The sequence below is a fragment of the Arabidopsis lyrata genome (assembly GCF_000004255.2).
Source record: "Arabidopsis lyrata subsp. lyrata unplaced genomic scaffold ARALYscaffold_2, whole genome shotgun sequence".
NCBI lineage: Eukaryota > Viridiplantae > Streptophyta > Magnoliopsida > Brassicales > Brassicaceae > Arabidopsis > Arabidopsis lyrata.
The window spans coordinates 13,950,480-13,975,240 of NW_003302554.1; the positions used below are offsets into that span (position 1 = coordinate 13,950,480).

The window sequence follows — 24,761 nt, forward strand, 5'->3', positions numbered from 1 at the left end:
TATGGCCGTATGGATACGAATATCTGAAAGAGAAAAAAAAATCCACTATTTCGATCCAACATGAAAGAATAGTACTAGTAATTTTGGTTACTATATAATTTTTTAAGTACTTTTTTATAGATACATTTAATTTGTCTATAAAATAAATAAATTATAATGCATACTTTATTAGTTAATAATAGTTTTTAAGTATTTTGTATCAGACAACCATTTCTAACTATCTGGATTTTTATGTGGATACATGTTAAATCAAGTATAAGTGTATAACTAGTTATATCTAGATTTGAAAAAAAAAAAAAGTTATATCTAGATATAATTAAGGACAATACAATACAATACAAACCCAGTTACGTTCTTATCAATTAGTATCATGTATCATGTATGTGTTTTTGTACTATAAACCAATTTCCTTAATTTCATCCCAAATTTCCAAAATTTTATGTGTTGCATAATTTTATGTGTTGTAAAAATATATCATTAGTCAAGTTCCAAACGAGACTAATATTTTCTTACTACTATTATTATTTTCTTATAAATTTATGATGATCTAATATTTGAGAACTTGTCTTGTAGATTTGTACCAGAGATTTTTAATCTTTTTACTGAAATTTCAATCATAGTTGTCTACTTCTCTTAACGTCTTAAGTGGAAAAAAATTCTGACGACCAAAAAAATGACAAAATTATAAATTTCTCACAGATCAAATAATTACTCTAGGTTTGTTTGAAATCATCCCAGTTATAAGAAAACTAGATGCCTTAAAACCACGTATTTAGTAAAGTTTGAACATACCACATGGTACGCAATTAGAAGTTTTTCTTTGTTATATGTCAACAATACCGAATTACATTTTTAAATATTTTGGAGAAATTTCTTTTTTTTTTTGTGGAGAAATTTCATTTAAGACTTGCTCGTAGCCCGTATTCAAAAAATCGCTAGGCGCTAGTCGGGCGGTGAAGGTGCGCCTAGCGCCTAGCAAGAAAATCGGAGATTACACGGGGATTAATCGGGGATTAGTTTTAGGGCTATTTAATATTTTAAAAACATATTAATCCATTATAATTAAGAAATTTATATAATATTGTTTTTAAAATTGTATTAAACACATGCAAACAAGATTTTAATTTCAAATTTATGATTTTTATACAAATTACTAACATAAGTAGGACGTTTTGAATTTTAGATGCAAAAAAAAAGTAAAAAAAAAAAAAAAATTGGGCTAGGCGCCGTCTAGGCGGCCGCCTAGGCGGTCCAGGCGGACAAAAAATCGGATCTCCGATTTTTCTCACCGATTTGGACAAAATCGCCACGATGCTCCTCCGATCAACGCCTAGGCGGCCGCCGGCCAATTTTTAGAACAAGGCTCGTAGCTAGTTGAAACACAAGGGTCCGGAATGGGACCAGTAAAACCCACTTGAACTAAAAATTATGTATTTATTTTGGTATATGTTCTTTGAATTGTATAGTAGGGTTGAAATGTCTTTTTTTAAATAACGTAACAAACAATTTAAAGACAAAAACAATGAAATAGTATCATTATCATTAGTCCCACTAGAAATTAACCAAAAACCCAATATAAATCATTTTAGTAAACTAAACAAATAAAAAGTGTACTGGACACTTGTCAAATTCACATTGGAAAAAAACGAAAAACCCAATAATGAAAAAGAATAATTTCCATTAAAGAAAATAGTCTCCTCCTTTTCACTCTTCATCATCATATTTGGTCTTTTACAGTTTTACTTTCCCTTTTTACTAATCCTCCTTTTTTCGTTTTCCTATTTTACCCTCCCCTACATGAACAGTTCTGATTGCAGCAACGTGTAATAATTAGCTGCTTCATCCTCAAGCTCCCAAAGCCCAACACCAAACCCATCTAATAAACTAAACCCATTAACGTAATCCTGATTAGTCTCACTCTTAATCATCTCATAATTACTCCCGCCAATTTCAGTGTTAGGGATCCCAAGTTCGTCGTCAGAAGCTTCAAGAAGATGCTTCATCACCTTCTCTTTATCTTCTTCGTACTCATCTTCTTTAAAAGTGCATGAAGACGACGAAGAGGAGGAGCAAGAAGAAGATAGAGAAGGGTTCTCTTCAAAAACGGCAGCGTTCTGTTCTTTATTAGAGATTTCTTGCTGAAAAGTGGTGATTAGGGAAGTTATGTCATTGTCGGCTTCATCTTCTACTACTTCTATATCATCTAGGAGAGTTCGAACTTGGTTGTACGAGGAAGAAGATGAAGAAGGCTTTTGTCTTTTTGTTTCTTCTTGTGTTATGATGATTTCTTGTTCTTGCTCATCTCTTTGACGCTTCAATGGCGATGATACTGTTGTTGCTTCTGCCATTTTTGGAGAAGGAAGATTGAGAAGACAATGGTTTTGTTTAACTTTTTGAATCGTGAGAGAGAAAGAGAGAAAATCGTTGTGGTGATGAGAGAGAGGAGGAGACTAAAATGTTTATATAGAGAAAGGTTGTGGTCAGAATGGGTTATTTTTTAATTAAAATAATTACGTGATTTAGTATCAAATGAAATATTAATAAGAAGTTATTAGTTGGTTCGTGCATGTCAGGACTCAGGAGAGAGACATGTGAATACTTTTTCCTTTTTTCGGATAACCCGGAGAGAAATTTCAAATACATGGTCTACAATTATTTTTGCCATCTCGTCAAGATTAACATAATACTATCAATAATATTAATTATTTCTATTATAAAAGTATATTCTTTAGATCTTAAGCATGTTGTAATTATGCAGTTATGCTAATCTTATAGCTTTGACCGGTAACGTTGTTGTACTGGTACTGTGAGACGGTAAAAAAATTTGTGGTACGAGGAGTTTAGTATCATTTGTTCTATCGTACGATTATTTAATTATTTCTAACTGACTTATTATTATCTTCTATCGATATTTCGTACCATTAAAATAATTATATCACTTTCTGTCACCAATCGAATTCATAAAACTTTCGTACCATTACTTTAATTACTTCTAAGTTCTAACCTAATTATTACTAGCTTCTATCAATATTTCGTACCACTAAAATAACTATATCACTTTATGTCACCGATCAAAGTCATAAAATTTCTACCAAAGCAATTTATTTGTGTATATACCGTCAACGAAAAAAGAAATATATTTGTAACATTCGGGGATTAAATTATGAATAGGTATTTCCGACAAAAATATTAAAAGTTCATAAATAGAAGTACTTGGTGAGAAAATTTGTTCAGTGGGACTTGTAAAATGTAAATGCAGTGGCCTAACATTTTTGTCATGTAATATTATAAGTTTCGAAAGATAATTGAAAGATGAAAGGAAGATGCTCCTTTATTTTATTGTTTTTAAAATATTATGTACGTTTTGTAAGAAAGACAAAAGAAAAAAATTAATAAGTTGTTGTCATAGAGATTTGGTAAATATATATGTGGTTGTATCTGCAGTTGGATTAGCATTCCAGAAGGAACTTGTAAATTACGAGGGATAATCGAACGGTCGTGCTTTCACGTCTGTCGATTGCACATGGAAAGTGACAGCCTCTCATTGTTTTTTTTCTTCTGTCCGAAACAGATTCTTATCGATTAAAATGAACGATGTAATTAACCACCGCGTAAACCATTTCTCTGAACCATTTTAGTTTTTAATACTCACACGTCTATGTAAAAGGAAAATCACCAGTACTGGGTGACGTTAAAAAATGTAAAATCCAGTGTCATAAAAACCTTAATTACCTCTAGAATCGATAGCAAAGAAGGTTGGTCATCTTTTTAAGTCTACGAAAATGGTATAAATATTTCACATTTTATCAAAAAAAAAAAAAAAAAAAGTCTATGAAACTTGTGTGTTTTCAACGTCGGTACTCGTACGCTTTTTTCTTTTCTTTTCTTTTCTTTTCTTTTGGGTAAAAAATAGTACAAATAGAAAGTTATTTATATTAGTTTCAGTTTATACTAAAAGTAGGAAGCAAACCAAATATGCATAATAATATATCAATTACTTTTTAACATCAGTTTCAATTGGAACTTTTATAAAAAAAATCTATGAAATGGTTCTTGAAAAAACAAGAAGTACAGAGACTTGTAAGCATACCTCTAAATTACAAAGTACATGAGCTTATACTATTAAAATTTAGGCTTAATCTAACGAACTTGAATCAAACTTTATTATAAATTAAACAGATGGGAAAAAGCAAGATACAGTTAAAAAGAGACTATAATATAAAAATAAAAACAGCAAACCAAAAAAAAAGAAAAAGAGAGGTGACCGGTGAGATGATGAATACTACTACATGGTTCGAGGTAGGGTTACGCAAGTGGGTTTTGTTTATACACACTTCTTCGTGTCTTGCTTTTCTTTTTTTTGTCCTTTCACTTTACTTTATTAGCCCACCCACTTTTTAGTTGAACACTTCTCAGAACATGATTATAGGCCGTGTTAAAAAAATCGCTAGGCGCTAGTCGGGCGGTGAGGGTACGCCTAGCGCCTAGCAAGAAAATCGGAGATTATACGAAGATTAATCGGGGATTAGTTTTAGGGCTATTTAATATTTTAAAAACATATTAATCCATTATAATTAAGTAATTTATATAATATTGTTTTTAAAATTGTATTAAACACATGAAAACAAGATTTTAATTTCAAATTTATGATTTTTATACAAATTACGAACATAAGTAGGACGTTTTGAATTTTAGAAGAAAAAAAAAGTAAAAAAAAAAAAAAAATTGGGCTAGGCGCCGTCTAGGCGGGCTAGGCTGTCCAAGCGGGCAAAAAATTGGATCTCCAATTTTCTCACCGATTTGGACAAAATCGCCGCGGTGCTCCTCCGATTAGCGCCTAGGCGGCTAGGCGGCCGATTTTTAGAACAGAGATTATAGGTAGTCTCTTAAAAAAAATTTAAAATTATATTAGCATTTAATTGATTATATTTATTTCCAAAAGTATCTTTAAACTAAGAAGTGTTTCTTAGCTAAGAAACAAAAAAAAATGCTAAGAAGTGAAACAAAAAAAATATTACTTAAATATTCTTAAGAAATACTATTATAAAAAGCCTTTGGATAATCATGCTCTTTTATCGGTTAAGGGACAAATAGATGGTTAGGGACAAATCCATAACCAGTGCGGTTGAATTGTTGTTAAAATTGGGAGGACAATTCCAGAACTTGGCTTAGTTAAAGTTGTTGAAACAACCAAGACATAGGATGAAAGCAAAAAAGAGAATTAAGGTCTATTTTGGTGATGATCGCGATTCTCTAATTCGTATTGTATTTTATTGATTTGTGGTAAATCTTTTTATTTTTGGTGAATATTTTTATACATACATAAGATATTACAGCTTGATATTTTTCTTTAGTGACTGTAGAATTTTATATATCAAGCGAAATGACAACTAACTTCAGTATATAAAAACAAAAAATAAATGTTGTATTTATCTAAAAAAGGTACAATTTGTTGAAATAAAAATAAAAATTATGGTGGTCCAAACCGAAGGAAGGTTTATTTGTTTGGGGAAGAAGAAGAAGTGGGGACTTCTCGTAGCCTTTCTGTAATATAGCACACTGTTACTTGCCATTCCTCTCAATATGTCAACTTGTCTATTGTCATTAAAACTCTATTCGTTTTAAAAAAAAATTATAATCGAATACTTCGTGCTTGGATTCGGGACCGTCAAATAACTATCTAAATTAAAAATCGATTTGCCTAAATTTTTTAGAACATATTTGTTAGAGATATATTTCTATTATACCACCTTTTAATATAAGAATAGCTTTTAATAAATAGTTGACATACTATTATTTTTAGATTTTTTTATATAAATTTAACTATATATATATATATATATATCATAATAATAAATCAGATGTTACAAAAAAACTTACATATACAGATATACTCATTTTTTGTAGTGATATGTAAACGCATCCAAATATCGTATTTTTTAGTCAAAATAGTTGGATCTTGATTTGGATCAAGATTCAAAAACTCTGAATACCCTGTATTTACGAAACCATTCAGATCAGATCTCGGATCTCATATACTTTTCTCAATCCTTGTCCAAGATTTTTCAACGAAAATTTGCATCTCAACTCTCAAGGGTTCTATAGTCTTTTCGTACACGTACCCACGTTGCATGTACACGTACATGTGTATGTGTACCGTATACTTGTTGTGTGTACGCATCTTCTCACTTATCGGTTTGAGAGGCGAATATTAAATGTTTGGTATAATAACAAAATGGGGTTGTTTCATCGGCATAAAAATGAATGGACATGTGCCCTCCTTCATTATTTTATCCGTTTATATGAAAATAAAAAAACACATATTTAAATCAACAGCAGGAAAAAATCATGTGACATTATTATGTTAACCCATTTATGCCGACGAACTCACAACCTTAATTATATTATCCCCATATTAACTTGAACATAAGACTAAATTATTATTATTTGAGTAGACGGTTTTTTTTTTCTTTAGTAGACTAACTCTGTATACATGCAATACAATGACTGACCGTTAAAAAGTAGTTAAATTAAGGAATTTGGGTATTTATTATATTATTGTTTAAAACTTGATACAATATGGTGAATTTAAGATTTCATTTCAAGAAAAAAAAATTTCATTACAAACCTAATATTTAACTAAACACAATAAAATATTCTATATAAATTAATATCAATTTTAGTTTAGTTTCTAAAATTATTAATTCACAATCGAGATACACATATCAAATAAAACACTAGATATTATAACAAACTCACGTTAAAGTTAGTTGATTGTTTGAATTAAAAAATAATCAATTCAGTGGAAACAAGTTATATAGATAAATACGTTTTTTTTTTCGTTTATTGTATCTTTTCATATGCTCTGTATATAAAAATCGTGTAAATCAAGAAAAAAATGTAACAATAAAATAACACTCACTCTGCATTTGCTGTAAAAGCCTGATCTGTCATGATGACTCGGTTTCTTCGATACTTATGTATTTATTTACCTTTTTGGGGCCCTATTTTGTTTATTTTGCGAGCAAAAGAAGTAACGTATCGATGCAAGCAATAAATATAATTAAAGTTATTAAAGAAAATAAAGTGTATTAAAGATGTCTCCCGTGAGAATTAATTAAAGTAAAACGAAGAGTGAGGTTTCATGCTGATGATTCGTCAGACCTAATTAGGATCTCATTCACGTGTAAATCAATGTTAGCGCATTATATCGCAAACCTAACGCTTTAACTAGCAATTTATCCACATAGTCGAATAATTTGTTCCTTTTAAAAAATTTGGCTAGTTAATTAGAGGATGGGTCTACATCGGTTTAAGTAATCAGATTGACGAAAAGATAACAATATTTTGATTATATACGAAAACTCATCTCTAGGTTTTAATGTTTGTGCATTCTTATTATTTTATTATTATTTGATTTTCCCAATTAATTATAGAGAAAATTAGATTAGGTACCACTTTTACCATAACAGTTATCACTTCTACCACATTTGAATCCCAATTACCATTCATACTACATTGTGTTTGTAAAATGACCATTTTACCCTCCAACTTGTGAGATAAGGAACTGCGATTGATGTGACCTTCTGAAATTTATGCCGTCTTTTATCTCTCTCTTGGCGCATTGGTAACCGTTTTCGTCCCTCTGGCCGGTAAAACAAAGTTGTCCCCGAGTAAATCCAGATCTTCGTATTCGGCTCTCTGGCAGAATAAAGATCAAGTTGTCCCCGAGTTAATCCAGATATCTGGCTGGTAAAACCACATCATCTGGTGATGGATAATTAAGAGATGTTGTCCCCGAATAAATCCAGATATCTGGCTGGTAAAACCATATCATCTGGGATTCATGATAATAGAACAAGCTGATGAAATCGGGGACAAGAACTAGACGCAACAAAAAAATTTCAATCGGGGACAAGATCTGTAGACATCCATTTAATGCAGCCGCTCCCCGTTTCTCAACCGGCGTCTGACTGTAGCTCATTCCCCTGACACATTCCTGACGCAGGCAGAAGGGTAAAATCGTCCAATCTCTACCACACAAACACCAAAAGTGGTATGAATGCTAAATTGATTTGCAATGTGGTACATTTGCTAGGATTTTTTAAAATTGTGGCACATTTGGCAAAATTCCCTTAATTATATATTCTTTCCATTGTATAATATAAAATATTTTAGAGAAACTTTTTTATTTTACAATATAGAAGTTTTCAATTTTTTTTACAAGTTATAGATTAGTATAATACTTTATGATTATTTATATTATATAGTTTTTTTCGTGATTGGTTGAATTTCTAAAAAATAAATTTTTAATATATTTTTTTTAATGAAAACATCTTATATTTTAAAACGAAAGGAGTATTACAACGATGTGAAAATGTATGGCTTTAGAAAAAAATTTCTAGTACCCAAGAAAATTGATATATCAAGACATAAAGAATAATAAAGTGCTAGTTAATCATGGCTTAATTAGATCTATACATATTCATGAATGTGATTTGGACATGCATCCTTTATTGGACAACTTCTAAAATCTATACATATATATTTCCTCCTTATCTCTCGCATTATGTTCGTAAAGCCCTCTTCAATTAAAATGTCTAGAGATAGTGCATAATAATGATATAGTAATACTATATTTAGCGGAAAGCATCGCATAGTCTAACACATTAATAAACTAATTTAACAAAATAAAAATAAAATTGATCAACAATGTGCGTTCGTCAATCGTCATGTTGCATCCACCGCCGATTGTCGAATGCTTGCTCATGAAACAATAAATATACTCTTTTTGCTTACATAATTTATATACGTATTGTCTGTGGTGTATTCAAAACTGCAAACAAATTAACACCATGTAGTTTATTATAGTTGATTATTTTTCTCGATGTTTTTGTATCATCTTATTTGTATGATCTTTTAAACAATGTTTCTAATAAATGAAAGATGTTAACAAAAAAAAAAGGCCATGTAGTTTGTATCAACCGATTATTAAATTAATCAACCGATTAAGCGCATGCACATTTTAGAGAACGGGAGAATTCTATATTTAACATCAACAACTTTTTTTGAGTAGAAACTTGATAACAAATTTTCTGTATTCGTAAGAAAAGATGTGTATTCTCCCCAAATATATTACAAGAATAGATTTTTATTTCGAAAATGATTAGATTTTAGAGTTTATATAGTATCTTAGGATTTACTTATACTCTTTTTGGTTTAACGATAAAAAATTATACACACAAAAATGTATTCGTCTCAATTATTTATTTTCTACTCTTTTAAGCATCTATCCGATTTCCCCTGAACTCACAACAAATTAGAGGTAGAGGCGTAGGCTATTGGTTACCAGTTTTAAACCTCGGTGGTTGTCGGTTATGCCACAATCCTTGTTACGTTTTTGAGATGTCAAGGAGTTGTGATATTGGTTTTGTCTCTTTAAGTAGACGCCGTATGCTTTATGGCTTTGACGTGGTCCTAGCTTATATATTTGTACATGTGCTCTAAGTTGGCTTTGTGTTATCCTTTTGGGTCGGGTTTGTTCTTATCAAAAGCAACCCGGAGTTCTCCTTCTCGGATAGTTTGTACTTAACTTTTTTCTGTCGAGATATATCTTCATCTAAGTGTTGCGGAGTTATTGGCAAAAAAAAAAAGTGTTGCGGAGTTATGATATATCTCGAATTTATTATTGAGTTATAAAATGTTGTTAATTGTACTTGAATAGATTGACGCATTTCTCAGTGTCTTATCATAAATTTGAATCACCTAAATTTCAATTCCTTCTATATATTTAGATTAATTGGTGTTATGTTTTGTTATGTTATTAATTTATCTATTATTGACTTGCTAAATTTTTATTTGCTCAACAATATTTATTCTGATTTCTGTACCAGACATGTAGTAATACTGTATTATTAATGGAAGAAAAATAAATAAATAAATAAGAAATTTGGTACAATTAGATCGGTACTTGAGGGAAAGAAAAGTATCATCCACCACGTGAGGTTAGTTTGCAGTATGCACCTAACCCAAACCTCCTCCCATCTCAATCTTGTGTCTTAATTCATACTATAAGATTTTGAATTGATCATCTTACTAGAGCTGATGGTTTACTATCTGACAGACAAATCTACCTATATATACACGCATCATATAGAGTGACGATGAACGGTTCCCAAACGAAAGACAAGTACTTTACATAAAATATATTTTCATAACAAATATATCTACATGCATCGTATTTAAACTTTACCCAAATCCACCAATTAATAATTGATACATGTAGCATGTCAATAAGTGTATCTATAATCTGTAAAACAAAAACAAAAATCGGTCCATAAATACCAATCGTAGCGCCATTATTTAACATCTTTATTTAATTTCACAGTATTTTTTTTGTTAATTTTTACAGCTTTTTTTAACGGTCCTCTTCACAATCATCAAAAAAACTCTTTAACCGTTTTTTTAAATGAAGTCACCAATTCAAACTCTATATATATATATATATCTAAACAAAAACAGTTTACCCATGTGTGTTTGTAAACCCTTATATTCAACTTTTAACAACAAAATATACCGCAAAAAGTTTGAAAGTCAATACACGATTGATGTTAGTACCTCGGATGTGTAAACATGGATTAACATCAATCGTGTATTATCAATAACACATAAAAATGTATTATTCAATACTTTAATTATTTATACAAGGTTGGAAAGTCATGTTTCTAAATTCTTGGTTTGAATTTGATTTTTTTTTTCAGGCCATTAAACACATTAGAAAAGACCAAGAACAAACGACTTTAAATGCTTACACTGATCTATTTAGGGGAAAAATCAAACAACTTGAGAGTAGGAACGAAGGCATTGCTGGTGTCTCAACCACTTGAGCAAAACTACACACTCCTTTCCTTTTGTTTTTTTGGATATTTGTGCTGTTCGGATTAAAAAGGACTTGCCAACATATAAGAAAGATTCAAATACATTAGTTTGAATAGTTTGTTTTAAAAATAAGTCAGAAAAAAACGTGAGACTGCATTAATAGAATCCTAACGTCAACATATATGGACTAGCTAAACAGTCATACCGTACGTGACTCGGTTTTTCTTCGTTACCAAAATGCCAAACTGTATAAGTAAATATTAATTTAAAGAAACGATTAAACAGTTCCATTCTTTTTGTATATTTATATATTTTTATATGAGGAGGTGGGAATTTAGTTGAATAGCTACCATGGTTTCTTGTATATGTTTAGGTTCAACATATAACACTTATATACATAAACTTTCCGAACATCACATAAATTTCCAAACAAACGAATGACTAAGGCACTTAGGCCTCAACCATGTGAAAAAGGAGAACGTTCAATTGACTGGAACGAAACTATTTTATACAACCACTAATTTGATTATATCCGAGAGAAAGATACAAAAGGGGATGTCCACGTCTATCCGAGTCATTCATCTATTTTTATTAGTTACATAAACTCAACATATAACGTGATATTTTTCGCTTTCTTTAGCCTAAAATTCAGACTTGTATTTAAAAACTAGTGATGAGGCCATGAGATCTTTAATTGGGTGAAGATTTAATATATTAATGAGACAATTAACATATTGATAGGAACTAGGTATCCGTTTTAATACAATCTTTACGCTCTATTAATATTATAGCGTGTTGGATTTAATCTAGGAAGTTCTCGGAAAGTAAACTAATATAACTAATCAGCTTCGGTGCGTTGAATTGATTCATCGATGATGTAGTTGTATTATATTAATAGACCATCCCCGACAATAACGACGATGTTCGAGTAGTGGACCAGTCTTGTATTCTATGCAATTAGATTAACAAGTGACTTTTATATTATAGAATTTTGTATGATCCATAAACATTGGTTTGTTCTCTGTTCTAGTAAAAGTATTTGATTTACTTGAAGTCTTTAACAGTATGATTTTTATGTATTCTTAGTAACAATTTACTAAAAAGAAGGAATATATAGTGTTTTATGTAGAATTGAAAGTTAATAAATACTCCCTATGTATCAAAAAGATTGATTTTATAGAATTTTCACACCAATTAAAAAAACATTTAATATTTAGTTATAAATGCATTATTTATTTATACCAAACTATTTCTATTAACCAATTGTAATTCAACAAATTTTTAAATTCTCAATTAATGATTCTTGAAATTCACAATTTATTAACATTAATTGATAAAAATTTACAGAAAATTAATCTTTTTGATACAAAATTAAAACCTCAAAAAATCATTCTTTATAATACAGAGGGAGTACAAGTTTGACTTAGACATAATTTTTCAAATAATTAATGATACGTTAAGATTTTATCTCAGAATATGTCATCTCTATAAAAAAATTAAATCTCAATCTCAAAACTTTGGAATGTATAATGTTGTTGTCTCCATATCTCTTAAACGTTCGGTTTGTAGAACTCTTTTTTTTTTTTTTTTTGGTCAAACTGGTTTTATAGATAAATAGACGATTCTTACAAAGCAGAAGTAGTTAAAACAGGTAAAGAAGATAAGACAGCCTTTGCCAATGCATCAGCTAACATATTAGACTTGCGTGGAACAAAAAGAAACTTGATAGATGATAGCGAACGACTAAAGAAGGCAATGTCATGGAGAATCCCTTGAAGCTCGTTCGTAGAGGTCTCTGTATTTAGCAGAGATATGAGGACTTGCGTGTCCGAAAAAACTTTGATGGAGGTGAATTCCATTCTAGACGCTGCGATCAGCGCTGATCTCAAGGCCAAAGCTTCAGCAGCTAGAGCCGATGGTGTATGGAGGCGAGTTGCCGATCCCTGATGGATAACTCGATGATCTTGAGTCTTGAAAATTCATCCCATACCGCAGGAGCCAGAGGATGCGATCCAAGCTGCATCCGTGTAGCAAGAAAAAACCTCATCGCGAGGAATTCTGTGAAAAGGAGCCTCAATAAGAGGTAAATTGAGAGAAGGAGCCTCAATAAGAGGTAAAGTGAGAGAAGGATCCTCTGAGTGAGGTAGTGGAGTTGATATATCCTTAATAAGAGGTACAGCTTGTGCTCTGTTCCGCGATTGGCCATGGACTGCAAGGTTTGCCTCCTGCCATTCCTTTGCCGCAGTTATGGCTTTCAAAGCAGTGTCCTCCTCAGAAAAAGCACGGTTTTCAAACACCAGTAGATTTCTCGCTTCTACTTCAAGCATAACAGTCTTGCACTCAATGTTGCCTGTAACACTATCACTAAATACAAGTGAGGTCGTTGGAAAGATAATAAACTCCATAAAGGAGAGATGAGGGCTATGATAGCCCCAATGAACCAGGAAACCTGGTCGGTTTTTTAAACTCAGAGAACTTTGTCCAAGTTGCGATGAGACAACTTTTAACATAGCCAAATCGAGCCAGAATCCGCATACTGCGGTAAATGATCGCATCAAAACGATAAAGCTGCTACAAGAGAGCACAAATGTAGACACAAAAGTATCCAAGCTCATTGAAGACGAATGAGCTATATCAGAATTCCACAAAACAAGAGCCACAAACTCTACCAACATCCAAACCCTTCCAATCTGAGAAGAATTAGAGGGTGAAGAGTAAGAGCATACCTGGGGAAACTTCTGAGGAGGTAAGTTGATGGTGACGACGAGATTATGAGATTGAGATGGCTTACAGCAGAGTAGGGAGACGAGACAAGAGAAGACACGATAAAAGGAAAAAGGTGGGCTGAATCTTGGGAAAGTAAGGCCCAATAAGAAAACCCCACTCTTTTGGCCCAATAATAGAACTCTTTTTCATCTGAAGGTTTATATCTATTCTTTCGGCAAAGTTTCAAAACTTATTAGCTTATACAGAAAAGTGAAAACAATTAACTCCTAAATAGAGGTTATCCACATTAAAATTATTCAGGGTTCAAACATAATTAAACCACGAAGATCTAATCAAATAGATCCATTTTTGGTGATCATATAAATAAATCTAAACATATGTCCAAAACCATGTACATTTCACTGAAGACTGACACAAACCCACCAATTAGTCAATCAATTTACAACACAAATATTATTCTGGTTCGATAGGGCTTCATGGGTTATTAGCTCAAAACAGATCACAATAGATGTTAGGCCTATTATTAAATGGGCCATATGTAAAGAGTCACTAAGTTCTTCTAGCCGAACGAATCCAACATCGCCTTTACGGCTTTAATCAAGAAATACTTAAATCCGAAATTTTTTCTTAGACAAAAAGAAAGAGACAATCCCACAAATCCATGAAATCTGATTTAAACAAAGTTACCAGAAATTCAGAACACAAACTTGAAAGTCGTGAAACTTAAACAAAACAAATCCAAACAACGCAGAAAATAGTCTAAAGATAAATCCAAGAAAGACAATGAATCGAAGAATGCAATGAATCAACAGTGTTCATGCAAGCTCGGAAGGAAGATTTGGCTTCATGAATGCAAAACCTTCAGGAAGAGTAAGAAGTGGATCCTTCCCATCTGCGAGACCCTGGAAAGCGATTCCCAAAGCATATCCAAGGGCCTTTGCTACTGGCACAGCTACCGCATTACCGACTTGGATATACCTGAAAAAACAGAAGTTATGTAAGATTAGTCTGGATTTCAAAGAAATGTAGCAGAGTTCAATCAAAAATCTAATAAGAACAACGTGGTAACAAACAAAAACATGTGAATTGAAGGCATTGTTACAATACTCACTTTTGTTTCGTTGGTCCAAAGAGTTTGTAGTCATCAGGAAAGCCCTGGAGTCTGGCATTTTCTCGAATGGATAAAACACGATCTTGCGTTGGATGAATGATCACCTGCAATCAATCACCAGCAACATCAAATAAGTTTATACTCTTTAAGTTAGTTTCCAGTGTTACATGCACATCCCAATAAATCAATGCAACTCTAGAACACTAGAATGAACCTTTTTTTCATCATCTCTAAACTTAACATACAACTAGCCAAAACTCAGAACAGAGTTGATTCTCATGAGAGGTCTCACCTGGTTGTGCGGTTCCGCACGTGTGACAACAGTAGGGACTATCTCGTCCCACCAAAGGCGACCAAAAGGTCTGAAAAAAGCAAATGGTTTAGGTCATTTCCATTACAGAAAACATTCTTCATATTCAGAATTTACAGAGAAGAAGAAAAGAGAAAAGAAACTCACTTGGACGATGTCCCATCGACAAACGTCAACGCATAATTGGGAACCTGTTTGAATAACATAGCAGCCAATGAGGAGAAAAGCAAGTTGAGCAGTTAATGAGAAGAAAATCAAGTTTGATATGAGGACCAAAAAAGAGATGATCATTATTACCAATTGTTTTCCAGATTGAAGCATGATTTTCATATCCTCATCCAAGTGGACTACATTACCGGGTCCAACAATAACACCAGGAAAGTCCCTGAAATTCGCTCCCTAATACCAAAAGTTTGTGTTGAAAAAATCAGAATAACCCTAGAAACTAAAACAAACAAGAACCAAAATATATGATCAATGAGTCTGAGAAGGCTGTACCTTCCTCTTGGGGACTCTACAAACTCGTTGATAATCATTAATATTCAGATTCAGGGGATGATGATCGTACAAGACATGCTTTTTGGACTTGGACTTTGTTAGTGAACCTAACGCTTCTGTTGAAAAAAAAAGTTCATAAACAATTTGTTAATGAACCTAAAGTTGCAATAATAGTTGTCAAATCTATGTTTTTACATTGTTTCCACAAAAAATAGTAAGAATCTTACCATCCTTTCTTAATCTGATGAACTGTTGAAATGGTGTCACAGGATCTTGGTCATATGGTATCTCGTCCCTTTGTTCACTGTTGTCAACCTAAACTCAAAGAAAAACTTAGTAAGTCAGAGAATATGCAAGACTTAGCTAATTTTAGTCAAGATAAGCCACACATCAAGACTTACAGCGGGAAGATCAGAAATCACATCTCTAAGTAAAAGCTTGTCTGCTAACTTCACAGTGTGGCCTTCATCATAGGCTACTGTGTTTCCCTGCATTAATTACAAGCAAATATGAGAATTTGCTATACAAATTGAAAAGTACTAATATACAGTCTTACCTGAAACTCCTTAACAATATTTCCTCTCTGTACTAAATCATGAGTTGGAAGTGGGAACTGAGGAATCATCTGAAACAGAAAGATACAAGTTAAGAACATCATCTATTCATTAATAAAAAAACAAAGAGATAACATTAAAAATTTTACCATGCTAGGGAGTGCACCCCATAAGAAGAACCGCAAGCGGAACTGAGCAAGACCATATGCTCCTGCCGCCATCATTCCCATCCTGACTTGGTAATTCATTTGGATAAGCCTTCCCACAGCATAACGCGCAAGATAGCCCTCAGACATCTTAAGCATGTCTACCACATTCTCCATCAAAACGTATTTCGGCTTTAGAAACTCCACAATGTTCATATAAACAAGAAGCTGCTTGTTTTTCTCATCTTTTAGAGGCTCCAATAAGTTCCTGAAGCGGTTATGACCACTGATTCCTTGGCATGGCGGCCCGCCACAGACAACATCAACACCTCCCTAAATTATTATTTAGGCATAAGAGTCAGTGACTAACTAATTTAAGTACGTTATCTATACATAAGACCCACAGAACTTATCATATACAAGAAGAACTTTTCATTTATGGCTTTTAGATTAAATATCTGAAAAATTATGTACTAGCTTCAGAAATTTAAGAAAGCAAAAGAATCAGGTATACATACTGGTAACGGAAGGATGCCAGATTCATATCCGAGTTTGACAAACTCCTTTATCTTTTCCCGGCAATTACTGTTCATAGATAAATTTAGAGATTTTAACAACCCATTAACATATATAATTTTAATGCAAATATTTATTATGTTTTGCTCACCTGAGTCCTTCAATAGGCTCCCATGTATCATGGGAATCATCGTAATTCAACCATCGTACCTATTTTATCAAAACACCAAAGAAGATTGACTATAACAAGGCAAAACCATGAGATATAATGTGTAAATTGTAATAAACAGAGCCACAATACCTTCAAATAAAGACCACGTTTCTGTAACTTTTTAGGGACTCCGAAGGAAATACCAACAATCTTTTCCACTGTAAAAACTTCGCCGTCATCTTCATCATCACTCTCCTCGCTGACATCTTCATTGTCCTCAACATTAGTCATACCATGAAGGTTTTCATATTCTTCTGAATTTGGAGAATTTCTCAAAGAGAAATGAATGCATAGCTTCTCCCACTCCTTAAGCAGAAACAAGAAATCTTCTGCGGACATGTTTCTCACCTAAAATGAAGTGATTTTAGCCTCTGAGAATTTCCGTAGTCAATCGAACATAAACATAGGAAACAATATCGAATTGGGAAAAAGGAAAACTAAAAACTTACGTGTGTCTCTGGGTGGTTATGCCCCAAGCTTTTACATGCATGCGCATTCATGTCAACAGCCCATTTCTTGAGAATCATTTAAAATAACAAAAGTCAAGAATTGATAGATTAAACAAATCGGAGAAGATAATTAGCAAGCTAAAATGCCTCACAGTGACAAGGTTCAAACCAGAGAGTTGTGCACCCATGCACAACCCTGTGGACATAGCTCCACAGCCGGAGTAAAGGTCAAGCAAAGTTGTCTCTCTTTGAACTCGTGTGTCTTGAGAACCTTCTTGATTCTCTGATATAGCAGCAGCTCCTTCGTTTACATCAGTATCACTGGATATTGTTGAACTTTCACTTATAGCCATTTTGGTATCTGCACAATTGAAAGATCTATATATGATTATCTTTAAAAACTGCAGCATTTTATCTAATCCAATTAGCAGTAAAAAAAATGCTAAACTTGAAGATCAATTGTTAAAAGCACTAACCTTGTTGTAAAGCTTCAAATGTATCGTAAGGCAAGAGATAGTTCATATCGCAATAATAATCACAGGTTTTTGTTGCAGCGATAGGCCCAGCAGCATTTTCCTGGCATGAGAACCAAAAGTAAGTTCAGTATCAATGGAAGATTGCACTAAGATTCTATATACCAAAAACAGACACTACAAGTAACAGTGAAGTAAGAACATACATTTAAGGGAATCATCAAAATGTTCAACTTTTTTTCTAGTAATCCCAATTCATTTGTATCTCGAATCTCCGAGAAAAACACACGCTTATCATCGATCAGAATCTTGAACTGTTTCATCACCTGAAAGTTAAGAATAGAAAAAAACTTCAGACAATTCAACATAGTAAAAAGAGAATGTGAAGAAGAATAAATCTATTAATCTTACAGTATCATCAGCTCTATAGAACCACCGAGCTGTGAAATACAATTTCCCATTAGCCCCTTCAAACATTTCAACAATTTTACAAACGAAGGGCTGATTTCCCTCACCAGCCTGCACAAAAAATATAAAACCAAGTTGTGAAAAACAGAAGTTAGTTATGGTAAGGCATCTACCTCTGCTGTAAAAAAACATAAAACAACATGATAAGCGTTCATATTGCCAATGCATAATATACTATGTCAGCCTAAATAACAATCAGTTAGTTATTGTTTCAGATGAGAACTCAACTTCGTAAGATAACTACCATCAATGTATCCTCATAAGGACTTGCAGAAATACAAAGTATGTCATACAAAGACAATGCATAAATATTTATTCGGGACAGTTGATAGTGTTCAGGGAGGAGAATGTGATCCACTTTGGTCAACTATTTGCCCTGCACATCATATTTTTCTACACACTAAACCATGTTGGCACATTACAGAAGTGGTGAAAACCCAATAATCATCAAACTCAAACACCAAGAAACACAATGTCATGCACATTCTCTTCTCTAACTCATTTTCTTCAATGTACCACAGATAAATCTATGCTTTCAAATTTCATTTGCTCATTCGAATGTAACAAATGCAATAGAGACGTAATAGAGTTATACCTGCACATAAGCATCATCATTAAGCTCATATATCTGACGCTCATCAACAATCGCACGTCTATAATGGCATCGAGCCCGAATGATCTTATCTTTTTCGTCATCCCTGCAAAACGAAATCACTTAATCAATCGTTTACGAAACAAGAACATTTCTAATCAAACAAAAGTAAAGCCTCTCTTTCTGATTATAGACAAGAAGCAACGATTCAAAAAACTTACTTCGTCGTGTTTCTTGACGGAGCCTTAGGTTTTTGTACCTGAACAAAAACAAAAGAAAAATTCCTTCAGAAATCAACAGATCTGCAACAAATCTCAGCGAATTTCTATTAGATCTAACCATTTCCTATAAATGCTATACAAACACCAAAAATTCCAGTTTCGGATTAATGAAATTACCGTAATCGGTTTGTATCTGTCAGGCCAAGTACTCTTGGCTTCAGATTCTGGAATAGGTTCGTCGAGAAACCTTGCAACATACTTTTCCCCTTCCTCCACGAATTTCACCGGCTCTTCTTTCACAGTTTTAGCTCGCTTAGGAGCTCTCTTCCTCGGTTTGGGAATGGATTTGGTACTCTCGTCCTTCTTTGTAGCTCTCTTGCGCTTCGGCGCCATGATTGAGCCGGAGAAACAAAGGAAGCTAAAGAGAAGGAAGATAAAGAGACGAATGAGAAACCCTAGAAAAAAAGTGGTGTGACGAGTGACGACTAAATAATCTGGAGATTGAGGGCGAAATAAGCGCGTCACATAAGCGCCAAAGTGATGGGTTTCGAAATTTTTGGGAATATTTTTTTTTATTTTTTAATGAATTTAAAACATATGGGCCTAATAAAAAAATTTGAGGCCCATCTTCTTCTTTCTCTTTTTACATCGCATGAATGATAATGATTATACACAAATGTTAATTTTTTATTAGAAAAGTTATTTCTTTCTATATCGATCTATGATTGAGTAAATGTGTTTGGTCTGAATTTAATTTCGTTTGGAATTTATTACCATAATCTTAGTTATGAGATCAATTTTGTATATATGTTGACTACACAGAATCTTAAGTTTCAATAAATTATTACTTTCCATTTTGGTCTATGATTTGTAATGATGTGTTTGGTTTTGAATTAAATTCGTTTGGAATTATTCCCACAATCTTTAGTGATCAGATCAATTTTGTATATATTTCCAGAAATAAACATATTTAAAAAAAAATTACATCTCTAAATGAATCGCATTAATGATGATGTTACACAAATGTTAGTTAAGTTTTATGAGACATTATTTATTTCCATATTTATCTATGATCTGTAATTATGTGTTTTGGATTTGAATAAAAGTTCGTTTTGGAATCATTCCCAGAATCTTAGTGATCATATCAATTTGTATATATTTCCAGAAATAAACGTATAAAATAATTCAAACACAATCGTATCTGATCTCCAGGATTTTTTAAGTTTTATTTAATACTATATTAACATCAAAATTACTTACTAGCTCCACAAACGGCGTAGGATAAACTTTTTTGTTTTGTTTTTATTTGATAAAATTCCTATAAACTTGGAACGACTAAGCAACAAACCGAACGTGTAACTGTAAACGTAAATATTTTCATATTATAAAAAAAGGGAAAATTGGAAATAAAGGATATCTATTTAAAAACTTGTCTATATATCTCTTTTTCTTGTAGATTGGTCAAATAGGTTTTTTAAAAATAAAAAAACTCAATGTTACCCTCATTTTCTCTCAAAATTAATAAAAATTTGATTTTAAAAATAAAACTTGGTTGGTATACTTACCTGAAGCTAGATGGACTGCTTTTGAAGCATGGTTTAGAAACGTAAAGTAAGTCTTATGATTCTATTTTTATATCTTTTAAATATAGCTGATTTTATAATTGTTTATTCTTTTTGTTTTATCTTCATTGCAGTCGTGAAGTTCCAAAACTCTGTCCATCTCATCTTACTAATGCACTATTTCAGCGTCTGATTGATAAAAAAAAATGGCTAGGCAACGATGTAAGTTTTACTATTTTTTTTTTATGACTGATTACGTATTCATTTCGATAAATACTAACTTGTTTTTAAAAATAATTGCATCGCATGAAATAGATGCAGTATTGTACTCTGTTCTATTCCATAGTCTTCTGCAACAATTGCCTGTAACTCTTCAAAAGTTGTAGTCGTTTCCAAACTCAACAATCTCCCACGATTTTTTTCATCAATAATAAATCTCCACTCTTTGTTATACAATCTCCACACACCACTCTTTACGTAGATATGCATCGAAAAATCGTTGATCAAAAAAGGGAAAATTTGAAGGAAAAGTGTTCTTAGCTTTTTAGAAACGAAAGTGGTGGTTTAAGACGTGTAGGATTAAGACGTGTAGCTTTTTAGGGTTTAGAAAACGTTTTAGGTTTTAATCTTATTCTAAAAACCGTAGACAACAACTTCTACATCTTGAAGATCGTAATCTAAACAATAAATATTCATTTAATCGTAATCTAAAAAAAATATTTTGTTTCCTTTTCTGAAGATTTACTTTCTATATTTAGAGTATTCTAAAACTTACAGAAATCGAAATCTGCAATATCGTAGAATTTACATTCTAAACGAAGATTACAATTTCTAACGATGACAGAAGATGTAAAAATTATTAGAACGGCTATTCTAAAATATTTAGAACATAGAGGGAAATGTAGAATGCATGTTCTAAATATTTTAGATATATGATTTTCGGATTTCTAAAATTCTCAGAACATAAATCTAGTCTGAAATATGTAGAACATGTACAAAAATGCAGAATGCACATTCTGAGTTTCGCAGAACTCTAGAAAACGTGTTCTACCAAAATTAGATGAAACTTTATCTATAAAAAATCAACTTTTTTAAACCAAATCTAAAAAATTCCACTTCAAATCACCTCTACTCTTGTATATCTACCTATTTTTATGATTATTTTTTTTAAAAAATGGGTGAACGACATGTGTCCCCCCACGAAGTTTCATATAGTACCATAACAACACAGATTTCGGGTCTCGTCGCCAGTCCACACAAAACGAAAGTTAAACTCCAATTTCCCCCTAAATTGAAAGTTCGAGACCTCAGTCTCCATAAATTCAAATTTCATGGTTTATCATTGGTTTACTGTGCCGAACCCGATGCCAAACCAAAACCCAGAATAATAAACCGGCCAAAACCCAGAATAATAAACCGGATAATAAACCATCCTCCTCCTCTCTCTCTACCTTCTTCACCATCTTCAATCAAGACAAAAGTTGGTAATTATAATCCTCAGATCTCTTCTTCTTCTCAATTTCTTCCGATTTATTCTCTCAGATTCTATCTTTCTCAACATCTATCTCTTCCCCGATTTATAGATCTTTTCTGCAAAAAGTTACGGGATTTTATTTTTTTCGTTAAAATCGAAGAATGTTGGCCTTTTTCTTCGTCTAGGTTTCTTTATCTCTCGCGGGATTTGATGATTTTATTGGTTTTCCTTTTGATTTGATTAAATCTTTCTGAAAGTTTTGTTCTTTAATACATTGTCAAGGTTCTCTTCGTTGATTGGTAATGATGAGAATGTTGCCATTACATTAGCTTTTGTTGGATCATTGACCCTTGATTTGATTTGTTCTTTGTTTGTGTTCTGTTTTGTAAATCGAGCTTTACCAAATCCTCAGATGCCAAATGCAATCTTTTATTTTAGATTCCCATTAAAGCAATTAGAGTTTTTGTGGAATCTTTTTTTCATGTCGATTTTTTTTTTCAATTTGGATGATGAATTGCATCTGGTGGGTTTGGAACCCATGCGCCGCTGCCTTCGACATTAAACTTCCGTGCGTTGGAGATGGTGAAGAAGGTAGAGAGAGAGAGGAGGATGGTGAAGAAGAAAGATCGGATTGAAGATGGTGAAGAAGGTAGAGAGAGAGAGGAGGATGGTTTATTATCCGGTTTATTATTCTGGGTTTTGGTTTGGCATCGGGTTCGGCACAGTAAACCAATGATAAACCACGAAATTTGAATTTATGGAGACTGAGGTCTCGAACTTTCAATTTAGGGGGAAATTGGAGTTTAACTTTCGTTTTGTGTGGACTGGAGACGAGACCCGAAATCTGTGTTGTTATGGTACTATATGAAACTTCGTGGGGGGACACAGGTCGTTCACCCTAAAAAAATATTTAAATTAGGGTGTAGGGGTAAAATCGTCTAAACTGACAATCTCACAAAAAATGTGTATATAGACAAATTTTTAAGTAGATATCCTTTATTTCCAATTTTCCCAAAAAAAAAAACGTGGAAACGTGAAATGGAAACATGAAGGAGAACATGATACTCTTACTCCTTTATTCCAGGAAATCGAGTAGTGACATTATTATTTGCAAATAACTGAAATTCAAAGAAGAAAATACTTAATTTGGGATTTGGCCACATGCTTGTCGTACGTTATCTCATCACTACTATAGCAGAAAATTACTCTTAACTACTAAACGATTTATTAAAAAATAAATAACTTATCCAACAACATAAATTCATAAGTTTATATATGGGTGTGTGTATAATTGTGTGTTCTTACGAAAAGGTTGAGTAAATTGAAGGCATATTGCCTAACTCTTGTAACTCTATCGGTCAGCGAAGGCACACACTAGTGCAACGTTTGATCGGTTCCAAAAAAAAAAATTGAAGGCATATCAACGATTTAGTGAGGGAAAGAGAAGTGTAGAAGAATAGAATAATATGGATATCGAAATGAGAAGTGTGCCTTTGTCGTGATGGCTGAAATTACCCAACTTTTGGGCCTTATCTCTTGTCAAGGGTCCACCATGTCTTCTTTGCTTTATTTACATGTTTGTGGTATGGAACATGAACACCACCCCCTTTATTCCAAAACTAGGGAAAAAATGTATCAATTAAGAATATCATAGGTAATCTATTTCAAATATAGACGTAAATTCTCTTTTAATATAATGAATATGAATGACATAATCATAGAGGATTTATGCAAGTGTTTGTATTAGTAGTGTCTCTTAATCACCATCTTGATTTAAAACATGTAGAATGCTTATAGCTGAATAAAAAACAATAAGGTTCCGATTGGTAACCCCTGTTATATATTCACATATAAAAGCGGACCTACTTACAAGAAAGGTGGGTCACCTGATCCGGATAAAATAATCAAATACATTTTAGTGTATATAATTAACAAAAATTCCAACAGCATAGTTAGTATTTTCCTAGTATCTGATTCACCTAAACTCGGGTTCAAGCGTTCTGAATTGACATATTTACTCTTTTTTCCATTATATTTCAACTTAAATGCATGTTTTTTTGGTCTTATATACTTCAAAAAAAATTAAAAAAATAACAGCGGTTTATATACTTTTTTTTTCATTTGCTTGTAAAAATTTTATTTTTTTAATATTGACCCGGAAAATTTTTATTTCTGAGTCCGCCACTGCACACAAGTATATATCTTTATGTCAAAGTATTTTATAATATGTAGCTAGTTCGCTAGGACTAGGGGTGGTGTGACACGAGAGGAGGGACATATTGTGACTTCTTGAAAACTACGTTGTTGGACTTTCCTGAATTTCATGTTGAAGTTTTAGGCCATTAAGACATTTCCATTTGGATAGACAGTAATCGAAACATATGCTTTTATAGTGCCTGAAAAAAATACTCCAAAGTTGGGTGATCATACCCAAAAAAACACGACTATACAAGTTTTCCAAATCCCTAGCAACTTGAACTTGTAAGACTAGCCTTTCCAGTTTCCACATACCTAATCATACGCTATGTTTTTTCACTTCTTGATGATAAGCGTGCATATATCGGTTCTAGT

The 24,761-nt window shown here is 32.6% G+C and overlaps 2 protein-coding genes and 1 pseudogene across 2 annotated transcripts; all 3 read right to left on the reverse strand.

Annotated features, from left to right (window-relative positions):
- Nucleotides 1-1,521: 1,521 nt before the first annotated feature.
- On the reverse strand, nt 1,522-2,441 carry LOC9323321. Its single transcript, XM_002888686.2, has one exon. It carries the CDS (start codon nt 2,346-2,348, stop codon nt 1,794-1,796), a length of 555 nt encoding a protein of 184 aa, XP_002888732.1. The 5' UTR covers nt 2,349-2,441; the 3' UTR covers nt 1,522-1,793.
- A 10,009-nt stretch (nt 2,442-12,450) lies between these two features.
- Nucleotides 12,451-13,553, reverse strand: LOC9324796 (annotated as a pseudogene).
- Nucleotides 13,554-14,213: 660 nt separating this feature from the next.
- Nucleotides 14,214-19,636, reverse strand: LOC9324797 (DNA (cytosine-5)-methyltransferase CMT3). The gene is made up of 21 exons (XM_002888688.2): nt 19,332-19,636; nt 19,155-19,192; nt 18,937-19,039; nt 18,285-18,392; nt 18,080-18,199; nt 17,877-17,976; nt 17,553-17,761; nt 17,401-17,466; nt 17,042-17,299; nt 16,892-16,950; nt 16,743-16,809; nt 16,228-16,557; nt 16,081-16,149; nt 15,926-16,012; nt 15,752-15,839; nt 15,525-15,640; nt 15,324-15,425; nt 15,174-15,217; nt 15,009-15,078; nt 14,717-14,820; nt 14,214-14,583 (listed from the first exon to the last, which is right to left on the reverse strand). Exons 1-21 carry the CDS (start codon nt 19,545-19,547, stop codon nt 14,421-14,423), a joined length of 2,517 nt encoding a protein of 838 aa, XP_002888734.1. The 5' UTR covers nt 19,548-19,636; the 3' UTR covers nt 14,214-14,420.
- Nucleotides 19,637-24,761: the final 5,125 nt, after the last annotated feature.